At 48.9% G+C, this 17,270-nt stretch overlaps 1 protein-coding gene across 5 annotated transcripts in view; it reads left to right on the top strand.

Annotated features, from left to right (window-relative positions):
* MYLK (myosin light chain kinase) overlaps positions 1-17,270 on the top strand; it is a 230,189-nt gene that overhangs the window by 187,000 nt on the left and 25,919 nt on the right. For all 5 annotated transcript variants that reach the window (XM_081138328.1, XM_081138327.1, XM_081138330.1 and 2 more), the window contains 5 exons: positions 2,725-3,027; positions 9,433-9,465; positions 9,564-9,657; positions 10,935-11,138; positions 16,768-16,985. In XM_081138328.1, the coding sequence (XP_080994454.1) occupies positions 2,725-3,027; positions 9,433-9,465; positions 9,564-9,657; positions 10,935-11,138; positions 16,768-16,985 (852 nt within the window). The remainder of the gene's footprint in view (positions 1-2,724; positions 3,028-9,432; positions 9,466-9,563; positions 9,658-10,934; positions 11,139-16,767; positions 16,986-17,270) is intronic.

The raw sequence follows: 17,270 nt of genomic DNA on the forward strand, positions 1-17,270 counted from the left end.
CTGGATGTTCTTGGTAAGCAGAGTGCCTTAGCATCCCAGGGGCCAAGGGCCAAGATTATCCAGGTAGATGACCCTGGAGCCCTTGCAGCCCCCTGCCATTCTAGAAAAGATGCAGGCAACTGCTGAGGTGCTAGTGAAGGAGATCCAAATGGGGTTAGGTGCAGCCACAGATCATCTTCAAACACACAGGCAAGTAGAGCCCACCAAAACAGTTCCTCACAAGAGCAGCATTAGCCTTGAGATCCTCCGTTTTCTCAGGAGTATGAACATTTGCTGAACAAAAAAATCCTGGAGCTGGGTGCCATCAGAGACCTGTCCCTTGGACTCAGCATTTTCTCTTCTGTTATCAGATCTCCAGGGAGCCACAGGAAAATTCCCAGGAACCCTGGAGTTCTGGGCTCTAGACACTGAGCCTGCCTCCCCTTTACCAGGCCATGCCCAGGCCTCCCTCCCAGACCAAGTGAGGCTGTGTCTTAAGCATGGAGGGCAGGCTCACAGGCGCTCTGCTCTGGAGGTTTTCACCTCTGGCTAGTCTGTCTCTGCATGGGCTCTGCAGGTTGTGAAAACTAGGACACATCAGGCATAGCCCCTGGCCCAGAAGGGGGTGGGGCTTCCAATCTCAGACCACCTCAGACTTGGGTCTTTTCTGAACTCCTTAATTCAAATTCCTTGAGAGAACTGAAGTTTCACTTAGAATTGAAGCCCCCCTCTCCAAGTTTTGCACTTCCTCTTATACCGCAGGGGGTGATATATATGTCCTATGTCAGTTCTCTTGCTTTCAGACGAGACACAGCTGAGCAGGGTAGGGTACAAATAGTACCTTTTCCACAGTACACACTTCTCAGAGTTTTCTCTTCTTGACTAAAGCAGAAGGGGAGAAAATCAGTCAGTGGAGTGTACTGCATTCACTATTTAAACCCACATGACCCTAAATGTGTCCAATCCGACGCATTCCAGGCAGTTTTCTTGGGGGAGCAGTGAGTCTGTCTGTCGCCCTTCTTTAGGCTTTCTTCCTGTTTTAGCTGGGTCCTCAGAGGACTTGATCCACTTGTCTCTAAGAGAGTGCAGAGCAATAAACATCTTAGCCAACACCAGAAATATTTTTTAAAAGACCAATATATCTTTCAGAACAAACAGTTTTCCTAAGAGAACATACTTAACACCCAGTGAAAGTGGTTCCATCGCAGGAGGCCTCCAGAGTGACTACAGAAAGTGGCCCTGTCACAATCCCAGAATCAGCACCGGGTGAGGTCCAGGCTTGGGTTGCAGGGAATGGACGGTTTCCAGGCAGAGCGCTCTTGGCTGGAATATAGAAGCAGCAGGGCTTCATGGAGGGGGGAGTGAATATGTGTATGTATGTGTGTATGTATATGTTCACACACGCACAGTACAATGTTTTTCCCCCATTTGCACAGGGCCATTTGAAGGAACTTTGGGTTTCCTGCCTTGCTAAGGGGTGGGAGAGTGGGAGTCAAGGTTTTCTTACTTGATGCTGGCAAAACCTCTAAAAGGAACATATATATTAGCACTGTGTTTCCAAATGAAAAAGTCCTAGGAGTTAAGGAATTCGCTAGAGCTCACATAGCTTATAAATTCACATAGCACAAAAGCATGGTTTTAATTGCTGCTTAGGGGAGCTCTGCACCTCAGACTGCCTTGGAGGGATGAAGGTTTACTAAATACTGATATCTGTAACTAAACCAACCACCTGCAGAAACTAAATCTGAAAAAATAGGTAAATTTTGTTCAGATGAGCAACTGACAAAACCAGCAAAGCTCACGAGCCTCATTAAAGTACTGGCTGCCGAGACTTGCCTTGAAGTTGGCAGCGTGACTGGTTCTTAGCATTACTGGTCTGAATGGGAAGGCAGCCAGCCAGAGTGACCACTTCTTGTGTCCTCAGCTCGTTTTCCGGCCCTTAGCCAGCGATGGTTATGACTTGCAACTGTGGTTTGCTTTTGAAATTCTTTACCTCATTTTATGCCAGTCCTATGAGGATAAAAGAGGTAGGGTAGGGGTAACGTTTAACATATTACAGAATCAGAAATGAACTCCTGTGATAGTGATGACAGTAGTGGCTACTCACCCCAGCAACTTTTCTAAGAACTTTTAATAACCACCTTGTGATCCAAGTGCTGTTATCATCCACATTTGACAGACGAGGAAACTGAGGCACAGTAACAAATAGTGAATAGGATCAGAGCTGTGTTCAGGCTCGTATCTGTCTGACTTCAGAGCTCACTGTGCAGCAGCCTCTCAGCGAGGCAGGCGTTTCCCAAGTCTCAAAGAAAGTGGAGTCTGACCCCACAGGTCACAGGTCATTGGCCTAGGGCCTGAAGGACACACACACACACACACACACACGCGCACACACATTGAACTCTCTCTCAAAACACATTTTTGATGGGAAGCAGTCCACGCCTTCTGGGCAACTTCCTAGATCTGTTTACTCTAAGAAATATGTTTATGCCTGGGACAAAGTACAGGAAATCATGACTTGTAGACTAGAAAACTAGCCAGAAAAAAAGAGTTTTCTCTGAGCAAATAGGTATTTGTAGGGCTTTCTCGTAGGCGGGTTTGTGCATAGGTGTGACTGTGTGAACCAGAGCCTGGGCCAGGGATGTCAGTTTGAGTTCTGTAGACATCTCCCCCACAACAGACCTAATTCAGAAACTGCCCCTGAATTCTGAAGAGCTGAGTGATACTGTGCTTCTCTATCCCCAGACAAGCCGGACCCCCCAGCCGGCACACCCTGTGCCTCTGATATCCGGAGCTCCTCCCTCACTCTGTCCTGGTATGGCTCCTCATATGATGGGGGCAGCGCCGTACAGTCCTACAGTGTCGAGATCTGGGACTCGGTGGACAAGACGTGGAAGGAACTAGCCACGTGCCGCAGCACCTCGTTTAACGTCCAGGACCTGCTGCCTGACCGAGACTATAAATTCCGCGTGCGGGCAATCAACGTGTACGGAACCAGCGAGCCAAGCCAGGAATCCGAACTCACAGTGGTGGGAGAGAAACCTGAGGGTAAGCTACCTTCACTTCATCACTGGCTTGCAATAATGTGCGTGAACTACCTTGTGCATGTAGAAACCTGGATGGAGAGGGGTGCAGAGGAACTGGGAAGACCTCAATGGTGACAGGCAGAGCCTTTTTGGATCTTGATTTCCAAGGTTGTGATGCTGATCCATACTTTAAAAAAAATGCCTTTCAGGCACGACTGAACCAGCAATTTTGGCACACTGCCACCAGGGGGCGATGGTGTGTTAACCAAGAGCACAGTCTTGGAAGGCAGGAGCTCAAGGAGACTTAAAGTTTCAATGTCCCCCCACTCCCTCCTCCTCTTGCACTCAGATTTGAGTGTCTACAGCTGTGTGCACAGCTAACCATAGCGAGATGGACTACATCCTGTTCCAGCAGCATAAACAAACTGCAAGGAGACACAGCAGAGAGGGGAGTAACTTTGTGATGGAGGTAGAGGAAAGCTTCCTAGAGGAGGTGACATTTGCACTGAGTTTTGGAAAAAGGAATGGGCTTCTAAGAGACAGGGAAGATAAGGAAAGGCACTTCTCACAGAGGAAACAGCATGAGCGAAGGTACAAAGTAGTGGAAATGTGTGACATTTTGAGAAGCTTGTGTGTGGCCAGGATATATGTTGTGTGAACCAGAACAGGAGGAAGCGACACTGAAAGGGCAGTTTAAGTCAAATTGTAAAGTTCACCAAAGATCTTCAGTCAGGGGATTGATATGATAGAGCTGTTTGTTTTTTTAATGCAGCCTAATATTTATTTCAAGTAGCATAGACTCCAGCAATAGACCAACCCATGTGTTCCTAAGACTTTTGAAATGTCGCCTTTCTTGGGAGATTAGATTTTCTTAAAAATTATTTTACTATGTACAGCATTATAATTCAACATCTGTATACACTACAAAGTTACTACCACCACAAGCCTAGTTTTTTAGGAAGAGAATTAGAGGAAGAGTAGAGCTTTGCTACTCAAAGTGTGGTCTGGACTAGCAGTCTTGGGATCCTGGGAGTTGGTTGGAAATGCAGACTTTCAGCTCCCCTCTCTTCTAGTCTCTTCTGAACCTTCACCATCCACCCCCTCCACCCCACCCCACCCCATGGATTTGTATCATATGAAAGTTTGAGAAGCACTGGAGTGGAGGAGGGGATGAGATTGGGATCAGTGAGACAACAGTTGGTTCTCTGTCCAGGAGAGGATGGTAAGGGTATGAACTAAAGCTTCAGGAGATAGAACTGACGATTCTTGATGACTTTTTGGGTAGGGAGTTGAAAAATAAATTAGAAGAATTTAAGATGACTCCCAGTTCCTGGCTTGGGTAACTGAACACAAGTTCAAGAGCCATTTAGAAGGTTATTATTAAGATTCATTGTGGCTAACATATATTAAACACCTGCTATATGCTAACAATATGTTAAGCATTTTACATGAATTGTTTCATGCATCTAACTCAGTGAAATAGATACTGTCATTACCCCCATTTTACAGGTGGGGAAATGAGGTTTAGAGGGGTGACGCTACTTGCTCAAGGTCATAGAGTTTATAAATAGTGAGTTGAAGCTTGGAGTCAAAGTTGACTGACCCAAAGCCTGTGCTTCTTTGGTTGAACTGATGGAGGAGGTCAGGCTGCCTCCCAGTGACTTGAAGGTTGGATAGTAGGGATTCCAGGAGAGTGGGGAACAGGCAGATTAGAGTGGGGGTGCCAACAGAGGCAACCAAATATGCTTTTAGCATATTTCTTCAAGAAGACTCCTTAACCTCTTGGAAAAGTGACAGAAAAAAGTATAACATTCCAGTGAGAAGGTGTTTGTTAGCTGGAAAGGAAACTTCCAGGTCCATTATGGCATAAACCAGGAGAAAGTGTAGAATCCCTGATGAACCCCACGCCAAAGACCAGAGGCTACTGGAGATGCAGTGAGGTGTGGCTCCCAGAAGTCCAGGACTGCAGTACCCAGGGCTGTAGGGAGAGCCCACAGGGAGGGTTGGCTGGGACCTTTAGGCTCTGGGCAGGTCGCCTCTCCCGTCTTCCCTGCGGCCAGCTAAACCCCCTCTGTGGTCCTTAGACTCCCCCTGGGGCCCCTCCTGGCTGGGAGCAGACAAAAGGAAATGTTGAAATTGCCTGCAATCCAGAGGAATGGTCCAAGCCACCCAGGGCTCTGGACTGGAAGCTGCTCCCACCCAAGGCCCAGCTGGATTATTCAAGGGGGGGGGGGAGGAGAAGGCAGAACAGTTGGCTGAGGGTCAGAGGATAGAGGGCAGCGGGAGTTGGGGTAGGGGTTGAGGGTTCCAAGCGAATCCCTCTTCAGACTACTCAGATGCTCGTGAGTTGTAACATGGGGAAGTCATCTCTCGCTACTTTGAAAGGGAAGTGGCTCTCAGGGAAGTGGGCTTGCGTGTGCACATGTGTGTGCGCATGTAGGCGAGGGATGGGATAGGTGGGTATTGTAGGTCGTTCTGTGGAACCAGTGTGGTATGGTGGTCACCAAAAGGCAGTGCCAGTTAACCCTCCCTCCACTAAGCCCAGCAAATGCTGGCTGTTCCCTTCCCCACTGCCCTCCTGCCTCCGCCTTTACCATTTCAGTTCTTCGCTTCATCCTGACCTCGCCTTTCCACCGGGCGCCAGTGGCCTCCTTATGCCAGAGCTGTTTCTCCACCCTAAGCCAACAGCCCCCTCCCTGTCTTCCCAGAACTGAATAACCAGAGCCCCCGCCTCAACACAACTGCCCTCTCCCATCCCAGCCAGGTTTGGATCTCCACTCCCACCTTTCCTCAGCTCCAACTCTTTTTGTTTTTCTTTTCTTTTTTTCAAGTGTTCAGCAATAAAACTTCATTTTTAGTTTCACAATTAAAATTACTAAAACTGGGTTCATGTAGCAAACACTAAGTGACAGTAAGGTATACTTTTGTTTCCTGGCTTTGCATGAATTATGTCAATGTCAAGGTAAATCCAGACTTCCATTATGGAAGACGCATTCCGCTCCAACCCTTAATCCACTTTGTCCTTGCCCTGATCCTAAAGTGTTCTAGTGTATAATGGTTGTTAGCAGACAGCTGTGGTAAAGGTTCTTGCAGACGTGGGACTTCCTTCCAACCCTGCGGAGAGTTAGAGATGCGGAGCCTGCAAGGGGCCAGGGCCAGAGCTCAGCCGCTGCCCCGGGCTACGGCAGTGCAGGCCCGCAGAGGCCCTCTCTGGCGATGGGGTGCCCCCTAGTGACCGACGGGCGTAACATGACAGCTCTCTCCGCCCAGGGCTGTCTACACAAGCTGCCTATGAAGGCGCTGAGCGCTCATCTGGGCCTCCCTCAAACATCTCCTCGGGGTAGTGAGGCTCATCTGTCTGCAGAAATATCTGAGAAGCATTGTCCAAATAGTTCTTCCACTTAGCTCTTGGATTTCATAGGTCTTTCTGAATAGATTTTTTTTAAATGTTTTATTGAAGACTCACCTACTGCAATTTAGTTCCTTCCTTAGTGGAGAGATGGAAACAGAGTGGTCACCTCTCATTACTACAACCCTTAGTTGTAACGTGGGGAAGTTATCTCTCGCTACTTTGAAGTCATCTCTTGCTCCTCCCATGTGGCCTTCCCTCCAAACTGAATGGTGACAGGACAAGAAGGACGGGAGGAAGGGAACTGGCTCAGCCTGGAGCCTTGGTTGGAGTGTCACACAGAGGAAAGATTGCAGTGTAACAGTGAGCCGGAAGGAGGGGCGAGAATTCCCTAAGAATGGTCTAGGTCCTCACAATTAAAGTATCAGGGAAGCATCCTGCATCTTGATCGCCAAGGAGAGAGGCTGGAGGTGAGAGGCAGGTGTAGTGTTTGTGATGAGGGCAAGAAGGCTGGCTCTTCAGTTTCTAACCGGTGTCGGAGCGATTGGGAGAGGCTGGTTCTACAACTGAGTGCCCTGCTCAGGGGTAGCTGGGAGATGCCCCCAGGTGACAGGCCATCGGAAAGCCCCTGAGGCTCACAGCACTGCCGCTACTCCTTCACTAGGAAAGGAAAGACGTTTCCTTCAGAAGATGCCAGGCCAAACAAGCCTGTTCCCTTTTTTCTCTCTCGTCCTGCAGCTCACTCCACACCAGGACGTGTGGCACAGGAACCAAAAGACAAGGGATCCTCAGCAGGTCAAATGCCTGTCTCAGAGGGGGGCTAGGACAACAGGGCCTCCCTAACAGTGAAATGCTATTATTTTTATTTTGTGCTAACTGAAGGGTTGCTGAATTGATCTGCATCTCCTGCTGCCCTTAAAGTCCTATTTGAAATTACCATTGTTGAACCTATTTGTTGTTCTTATGGTACCTCCTGAGATATGAGTTCCACATGCCTACAGCCTTCCTCCTCTGTGAGGTGTAACACTAAATTGTTCTCTCAAGTTATAGCATTCATTCATCAATAAAAGACCGTAACCCTCATCTCACCCTTGGCAGTTGTGATTTTATTTATTTATTTTTCTTTTTTTGATACAGGGGAAGGAGAGTTAGGAGTTGTGAGCAGGGCTAGCTGTAGAAGTCCCCTGGACTAGGTTTTAGTTGTGATATTTTTTTAAAATCATGTCTGCTTTAGACTTCCTTCCCAACCAGAGAGGCCTAATCTTCTCTGATAGTCCTTACATGGTAGCTCTTCTTTTCAGTGGCCCCCCCATGCCTCCTCCTGCTCCATCTTGACTTTCTAAGTGCCAATGGCCCAAATTCCAGAAGCATATGACCCCAGGCCCACCAGGACGGAGTAATCGTGCCTCTTTGCGGCCACAGCAGTAGGTCGAGGAAGGGGGCTCTCCTGCTTGGGTTTTAACTAGATGCCTTAGGGCCTGTCACCCTGAAGGGCTGGATGATGCTCCCTGAACACATGACTCCGTTACTGCTTTCCCATGCAGCGCTCTTGGGTTTATTCTGGTTGTCTCTGAACTTGATAGTGTGACTCTCAACTCTCAAATGGGTGATTTAGAAGACTTGATCCTGTTCATGTTTATAAACCCCCTCAAGGTTCGTTTCACAGCGAGGGGTACTTATTTTATATAAGGAACCGTGTTACTTTTCTTCAGATTGTTTAGGTTTCAGTGATTTATTCTACTCTCAGCTAATAGAGAGGCTCACCTTCTACATCCCAGCTGCCCCTTCTCCCCAACCTGCACGTCCATCGCAGGCATGCAGCTTGCAAAGCACACAGCCCAGCATGTGCACATACAGCTCCTCCTGGCCTGGCAGTGTCCAACCCCTCGAGCCAACACCCCACCCCCCATCACTCTTGTCTGCCTCCCAGGAGATCATCAGGTGCTGTGCCCTCCTTTGCTCAGTCCTGCTCTGCAGGGAGTTTCAGCAATTCACACCATTTCCCCGTCTTATTCCCACGCTTGTGCCCATCCACATCCACACCTTCTAACTCATACTCCCTCCCTAACTCTTCTCGAGGAACCTCTGTCTGCCTCCCCAGGAACCTCCCTGGGCTCCATCTGTCAGCCAGAACACAGCCCACATCACAGCCGAGAGACACAAAGCACATTATTACAAAGGATGTTGTCAAGAGCTAGCCAGGGACCCCAGAAATCACCTAAAAATACAACTCCTTCCTTTTACAGATGGGGACCCAGAGGGAGGCTCAGAAAGGGAGAGACACTTAGCCAAGGTCAAAGAGCCAAATTGGCCCCTAGGCACAAACCTAGGACAGGGCAAAGCAAAGCCTGGGGTTCTGATGTGGACGTGTTCTGCTGGACACTGCCTTGTCCCCTCACGTCTCCTCACTCACTGCCAACACTCCATGTTCCAGCCAGTGTGGGCTGCTTACGTCCCTCCTTGCCACACCTCACAATTCTTACGGTTCCATTGTGTGACGTCACCCATCTCCTCACTGTGTTCCATCATTTCCTTTAAGTCACAACTCAAAGCTACTTCTTTTCAGAATAATTGCTCTGACTTTGGAATTGCCCCGTTTTGTGTCACCTTCTTCCACGTGTACTGTGATATTGTGTGCTTGATTATATAACACTTGTCACAGGTATTTCGAGTAAATGTGTTTTTGCCTCCCCAACTAAGTTGTAAGCTCCAAGAAAGGAGATATTATGCCTTTGTGTATTTTGTTTTGTATACCCACAATAAATGGCCAGATGCTTGGTACATGGCTGGAATTCTGTAGAAAATGTTCAGTAAATGGATTTGGCATGAGTGGCAATCATAAGGTGCTGACTTTCGAGCCAGAGCAGAAAGGGACCGTCACAACTGTGTGCAGGTTCTGAAAGTCAGAGGGACTAGAAGAGACGTGAGGAAGGGGTTGCCGTGTGAGCTGACTGACCACGTGGCAAAGCCCAGAGCTCTGGGCTTGGTGGTCCTGTGCCTGCCTGGGGAAGCTGTGCTCTCAAGGGGCCTTCAGTGCTAATCACCCGTGTCCTCTCTGCCCCTCCTTGTTCCCCCCAGAACCGAAGGATGAAGTGGAAGTGTCAGATGATGGTGAGTGCTGGCCCCCTGTCCTCGGATGGGCTCTAGGGGTGGAAGGGGGTGAGCGAGGGGTCTGGTAGCTCACACCCACCCCGACTCCCACCCTGCAGATGAGAAGGAGCCTGAAGTCGATTACCGGACTGTGACGGTCAATACTGAACAAAAAGTGTCTGACTTCTACGACATCGAAGAGAGACTAGGATCGTAAGTGGAATGGGAAGCACCCCTCGGGCCCCAGCGTGAGGGTGACACAGACCCCCCAGTTGAATTCTGTGCCTTGTCTTCCTCTTCTGTCCTGGGCTTTGCCAGCTCCCCAGGCTGGCATGCGTGCAGAATCTGGGGCATTGACAAGCACTCCACGAAAGCCTGACCACCCAGGGCTCTCGCAGGAGCCGCCTATGGGGTTCTGAGCTGGCGCAGCTCTGTGGAGGGCTTGGGCAGGTCCTTCCTTTCCTGTGCCTCACTTCTCCACACAGGACTGAACTGAGGCTCTGGGTCTGGATCGGACTGTCTTTAGGATCCTTCCATTCGATCCACAGAGGCAGCCAGGCCTGACCGGTGCTCAGAGTTCAGCAATTCTAGCTTTTGTACCTCAGTAAAACGCATACCCTTGAAATGCACAGCTGGCCATCGTGGCTCTCTCTGTGAACCTGGTCCACACTCTCTATTCTGAATACTCCCTGAGGTTGGACCCCAACCCTGAGCCCTTGTTACAGCCAAGCTGTCCCCTCCAGCAGCAGCCCCCCAGGCTGTCTGTCTCCTGCTAACACTCTATTCCTGGAGGCGTACAGGAGGTGGAAGAGAAAGGATGGGGCTCAGCTGTTATTCCCAGGCTCACAACAGTCTGTGCGGGGAGCCCGCACCGCCAGTGGGAAGATGAGTCTGAGGACCAGCACTACCCCTGTCTCACAGTGGGCAGCAGGGGCCTCCTGGGCCATCTCCAGGGGACAGTGCTGAAGAGTGCAATGGAAGGAAGGTAGCTGCTCCGACATTCTCTGTGTTTGGAGAGACTTCCTCAACCTGACTCCATGGGCCGCTCTGCAGGGAAGGGGAGAGAATCCATCAGCCACGCTGGAGGCCTCACCAAGGAGAGAACATGCTGGAAGAGCAGCATGACTGGCCAGTGTTTGGGTGGGGAGGTGAGGCTGGGCACAGGCTGAGGCTGACAAGTGATAAAAAGAGAGTAGTTTGCAGTTTCAGAAATGCACTTCATTGATCTAGAGCAGGGCTGACCAACTCTTTCTGTAAAGGGCCAAATAATGGATACTTTAGGTTTGTGGGCCATACAGCCTGTGTTGCAACTATTCCTCTACACATTCAAGAGCCAAAGCTGCCACAGACAGTATACACCATATGGGCATGGCTGTGTTCCAGTAAAACTTTGTACAAACAGGCCAGATTTGTCCCATAGGCGATGGTTGGCCATCCTCCATTTAGTGAAAACTTGACTAAATTTGCCTTTTCTATCCTTTCATTTGCAGTGGGAAATTCGGACAGGTCTTTCGACTTGTAGAAAAGAAAACTGGAAAAATATGGGCAGGGAAATTCTTCAAAGCATATTCTGCAAAAGAGAAAGAGAACATCCGGCAGGAGATCAGCATCATGAACTGCCTCCACCACCCCAAGCTGGTCCAGTGTGTGGACGCCTTCGAAGAAAAGGCCAACATTGTCATGGTCCTGGAGATGTGAGTAGCCCGCTGCTCTGCAGCCCAGAAGCTATGAGAGCTCCCCCGTTTGTCTCCCCCACTGTCTCCCCCCCACTGCAGGCAGGGATGTGATCTGCAAGACCCTCCCCAGCCCATATAGCCAGGGGCTGGCCACTCAGAGCAGCTCTGTGCTCAGCACTGGACCTGACCCACTGGCCACCAGCCCCCTGCAGCCCCCTTCTCATTTCCATAACAAATGGGCAGATCTTTGAGGACTCTGTCCCCTTTCCACCCTCTCCTCCCTGTGAAAGGGCTCCTTGGTTTCATTCTGACCTAAAGGTGGTTTTAGGGTAGGAGAGGAGGGAAAGAGCAGCTTCCAGACTAGCCTGTGAAAGGGAAGGGGGCCCAGGACTGGGAACTCAGAGTGTAGGAGTGTAGCCCTTGCTCCCATCCTCTTGCAGTGCTCTGCATGCCTGGTCCATGCCTGCTACTTTCTTGACTTCTCATCACCAAAGAATAGCGCTTTCTGTGCTGAGTTGTACACAGGCAGAGGGATGGATCAAGGCTTTCCTTTTCCAGTCTTTCCTCCAGTCCCCATTCCTCCACCTCTCTCACCTCTGAGCTGCTGGCACACACACACACACACACATAAACACACACACACAAACACACACATACAAACACACCTGCATGCAAACACACCTGCATGCAAACACATCTGCACACACAAACACATAACAAAAATACACATCCTGGTGTCAGTAAGTCAGATGTCCTCCACAGTATCTGTGTTTTTAAAGAATTTTTCCTTTTTCTAATTTGACTATTTTTAATATATGATACTGTCTCATCAGAAAATACAAGAACACATGCAGTGAAAAATCCCATTCCCATCCCCTGCCCTCATCTACCCTGTTCCTACCCCACCACCGGGGACCGATTTCATTGGTTTTGTCTGTATCTTTCCAGTTTCTTTATGAAAATACAAGCATCTATAATACATATATCCATAGTTTTCCATCTTTTAACACAAAGGTAACTTGTAGTTATGGTTCTGTACTTTGCTTCTTTTCATTCAACAATTTCTCTTGGAGATAGCCCCCTATGAGGACCAGCGAGCTCCCTCAGTCTCCCAGCTCCATGGGGCGGGACGTCATCACAGGCATATGCCCCCGTTTACTGACCTCTTTTCACAGGAGGTGGGATGGTTTCCCGGCTTTTGCTTTCACGGGCGAGCAGTTTTTGTAGCCTGGTCCCTCCGTCTTTTCACTCATGCCTGTGCACACCAGTAGGGCACATTCCCGGGAGCGTGGGAGCGCTGGATCGATGCGTGTTCGAAATCTTGAGAGAGACTGCAGCTGCCGGCAGTGTCCTCGCATTGCTCCTTCCCAGGCAAGGGGAGGCCAGTGAGGCCAGTGGGGCAGCCCCAGGCCTGAGGTGTGAGTCCCTCCCCTACTCTGAGAACACTTCGCTGCGTCCCTTTCAGTGTATGTTCCTTAGGAAAGGCGGTGGCTAACAGTGCAGACCCGAGGCCCGTAAACCTCACCGCAGGCCCTGCTCTGCCTCTTGCTTGTGGTGCGACCTTGAATAAATTATTGGACTATGCCAGCCCTTAGTTTATTATCTGTGAAAGGAGAGTATAAACTGCCTCGTGAGTGATGTGGGGACTGAATGGAATAAAGTATGGCAGGCAGTGTAATTGAGAGTTATTCTTGACTTTTTCTGTATCTTGGTCTTTTTTTCACTCAAAATTATTTCATGAGCATTTTAACACCCAATTAGGTATTGTGGAACAAATCCTACTATTCAGGTTCTATTACTGCTTAGCAGTGAATTTGTAATTATTAAATCCTTCTAGTAGAAGAGGTATTTGGGTTAGACTCCTGTTTGTTCCAAGATTTTCTGCAACTGTAAAAGATTCAAAGATCTTTATTCATATCTTAAACTCTGTTTACAGCCCCAAACTCAAACTAACCTCTCCACTCCCAGGAAGGATTTTGCTATGTCAGTAGCCTCACCATCACCACAGCCCTGTGGGCTGCAGCTCTTCACATTTATCCTAGAACAGGTTGCTGGGTCCAGGCAGCGTGGGCATGTGGGGACATGTGACTAAATGTCTTATCTTTAGAAGTTAAACCTTGAGCAAGTTCATGAGGGCGTGCAGGGAGGGGGTAGGAGGCAGCCCAGCCTGGGTAAGGCCAGGCAGCAGAACCAGTGGGCAGAATACCATACTTAGCTTGGAATTGGGAGTTGGCAAGCTGGATGGAAAATGTTGGGAGAAAATGTAAGAAGGCTTCAGCTGGTCTGGGTTTCATCCCTCCACCGCACGCCTCCCCCAAGGACAGGAGCAAGTCTTCTGTGCACAGATGCTAGAGAAAGGGGTAAGGAGCCTGCCCCCGATAGGAACTCACCCCAAGAAGTGAGAGCAGATTCACACTCGATCTGTGCTTCCCTCCAGCACAGAGGTTGGTGTTCAGCAGTACAATTTTGCTTTTCCCCTTGTTTCATGAGAAACTGGGATTAAGAGAAAGACAGTGCATAATAATATAGAAAATAAAAATGTATTGCAGGGTCTCAGCCCTTGGTTCAGGGGCCTCAGATACAGTGAGAAGCCAGAATTAATGCATCTTTGGCCTTTCTGACCTCTGATTGCAGGACAAGTCCCCATCACTATAGCAGTGTTGGTCTAAGACGGGTTCTTCTGGGCTGCTGGCCTGGAGTCTGGGCTTGTCCTTTTGGGACATTCCAAGTGGTGGTGGGACCCTGAGCACTGGAGCAGATGTGCAGTTTAGGCTGAATCATCTATGGCCCATCTCATCTTTGTGTTACCATTGACAAAATTTATTAAAGGATGTCCAGCTGGCCTCCATGAGTCAGAGAGTCTGGTACTGAGTTACCTGAAGTGCCATTCCTTCTAGCTGCCAGTGAGTGCTGGTGAGGTCTACAGTTTGGGGGGTAAATTTGATTCCTTGGGATTAGGTAGCCTTGGTAGTAGGTGTGCACTCATTCATTCATTCAATCACTTAATCACTGTTAATTTATTGAGCACACATTTCTTCTTGGCCTTGGCATTATCCCATCTCTGTGAGTGATGGTTTTTTTTACAGCCAATACTTTCCAGCCATAGTCTTGAGTGTTTTGAATAGAAACCTATAGAACCATTTTTTTTTTTTCCAACTGCCTCTTTTTTTTAAATGTTTTTATTGATTTTAGAGAGAGAGGAAAGGAGAGAGAAACATCGATTGGCTGCCTCCTATATGCACCCCAACCAGGGATTGAACTTGCAACCTGGGTATGTGTCCTGCTGGCAGCTTTTTGGTCTAGAGGATGATGCTTAACCAACTGAGCCCATTGGCCGGGGCTGAGACTTATAGAACCATTAATCCTATTTTTGTAACTCCTTTTATCCTAAAAAAAAATGGAACACAGGAATAGCTGTCAAAATATTTTAAATATATTTGAATAGGTTTGAACATGTCTGAACATATATTGACTAGATTACTTCTAGAAATGCAGCAGTAATTATCTCCATGGTTCTGGTTTCTACTGCTCATTGCTTCAGACATTCCCAAGGGCACTGCAAATAATGGCTGCTTGCTTTTTCTGAATATTTTAAATTTAAAAGCAAACATTTTGGGGCATCTTGTCTGTGCCAGACATTGCCAGGTATAAATAAGGGTCTAGATATGAGCCAGGCCTTTCCCAGACATGTTCACAAACAACTTTAAGGAAAAGCAGACTTGATACAAAAAGTACAGAGACAAGGCTGTGGAAACCTAGGGAGGGAAAGGTCATTTCATATGGCACAATTGGGTGTGATTTATCAAGAAGGTGTGAATTTCACCTGGCCTCTCAGAGGTAGTAATTGAGTAAGCCAGTATTTCCCAGCCTTGTCTGATCATGAGAATGAGCTGGAGTACTTATTAAAAACATGGATCCTCAGATCCCTACCAAGATTTTTAAAATCAGAATCCCCAGGAGTAGAGCTTGGAGTCTGTGTTTTCAACAAAAGCCCAACTGGTTCTTTAAAAAGAAAAAAAAAAAAAGATAATTAGCATTATTGAGCACTTATTATGTGCCAGGCACTCTTCTAAGCACTTCAGGCAAATTAACTCAGTTTTCACAGCAACCCTGTGAGGTAATGCTGTTTTTATCTGCACCTATGAGGCACAGAGTTGTTGAGAATCACCTGTGACCTAAGAACAAAGATTAGTGTGACTTGGAGCCCTGGGTGCAGAGTAATAGAAATGAAGAGCTTGAGGACAGAGGCGCCACCTGCTGGTTGCCCAAGGACCTCCTTCTCGGTTGGTTCTGAAAGGGGTGGTTCCAGCCATTCGCACAGATGATCTTTCCCAGCTCAGCCCATCCGGAAGTGAAAGTGGTTGTCATGTGGTGACAGAGGCCAGCCTGGCAGAGGTGGTGGTGTTCTGGGCACCACCATGCGCCTCTGTCTGTCTCTCCCTCAGGGCTCAGTGACAAGATCCACTTAGCAATAATATGTGCTGAGCACCTACTGTGTGTCAGGCACGATGCTTTACAAGGGTTCCTTCTTTCCTAGCAATTCCATGAGATAGGGTCAGATAAGGAAACTGGGGCTCAGAAAGATTAACTCACCCAAGGTCACACAGCTTGTAAAAGGCAGAGACAAGATTTAAACTTAGCTCTTTCCCATTTTCATGATGATGCCCCTTAGAAGAGGGAAGGGCCCAGGAAGAGTATTAGCCCAGATTGAAGCCCACCCAGCCTTGCTCAGCTGGAGGACCTGTGGGTCATTCTAGAAAAGAGCTTACTGATGTCTAGATGCTGCATAAGTTACCAAGGAGGTGCTTTAAACTTTCTGAGCAATGAGCAAGGAAGGTGGATCAGGGGGGTAGGCAGGGGAAGAGGGAGGACCCATGCAACTCAGAAAGTGAGGCCATGCATTTGCACTGAAGGGCAATATGCTGGCCGCCTGTAGCCTCTGGGGCAGTCCTTAAAAGAAGATGCTCTCTATGGGCCCCAGAGGCACCGTGGCTAGGCCCCAAAGTCTATCCAGGCAGGAAGGATGTGCTACACTTCCAGCCTGGGCCACGGAGCATGCAAAACAAGTTAGTTAGGGCTGGAAGGAGTAAGCTGATACTTTAGGACTAGCCAGAGGAAGCAAGTCGATCACAACCATAGGAGTAGTAGGTTCCAGCTAGCGAATTTGTTGAGGCTCATTATTGAAGATACTTTCCTGTTTCTGTGAGTATTATTCTAAGCTTCATTTATCTATGACTAAAAGACACGGCTGGAGTAGAAGATGGTCCCCTATGTATCTGTAATCATTTGGAGAATGGAAGCTGCCCAAAGGTTAACCTTTTGCTAAGGAGATCATGTCTGGATCTCTCAGTCCATGACCACCCCTGAAACTGCCCAGCCTAGGTGCTTCCCTGAATCCCCAACAGCTTAGTGGGCTCAGGCAGAGTCCCCCAAGCAGGAAGCCAGGAGGCCTGGGCTCTCCTTGCACAGACTGGAACCAGTGCAACGGGGCAGTGGCCTGGGATGCAGGGAGCTGCAGAAAGTGCCCAGCACTCCCATCCCCTGGGCTTTCCTGCCAGTCTCTCCAACCCCCAACCTGCCCTTGGCAGCTCCCTGCCAGCCTGGGCTCTGTGACCCTGTGGTCTGACTGCCCCTCCTGCTCCCACAGCGTGTCGGGGGGTGAGCTGTTTGAGCGCATCATCGACGAGGACTTCGAGCTGACGGAGCGAGAGTGCATCAAGTACATGCGGCAGATCTCGGAGGGGGTGGAGTACATCCACAAGCAGGGCATCGTCCACCTGGACCTCAAGCCCGAGAACATCATGTGTGTCAACAAGACGGGCACCAGGATCAAGCTCATCGACTTCGGTCTGGCCAGAAGGCTGGGTAAGGACGATCCACCTCTCCTGTTGTCCCCAACATGTACTGGCAGTGTCTGTGGCTGTGTCTCACACACTGGGTATTAGAGGGAGTGCATGGTATTGCAGTTAAAATCAGAGACTGTGGAGATGGCTCAGGTTCAAATCCTGCCCCTACCACTTACTAGCTGTGTGACTCTAAGTCTCAGCTTCCTCATCTGTAAAATGGGCTGATAGCAGTTCCCACCTCACAGTTGTTACAGGGATCAAATGAGTTAACGTAGGCACGGTGATAAGAGCAGTGCCTCGCACA

The sequence above is a fragment of the Miniopterus schreibersii genome (genome assembly GCF_964146895.1).
Source record: "Miniopterus schreibersii genome assembly, chromosome: 5".
NCBI lineage: Eukaryota > Metazoa > Chordata > Mammalia > Chiroptera > Miniopteridae > Miniopterus > Miniopterus schreibersii.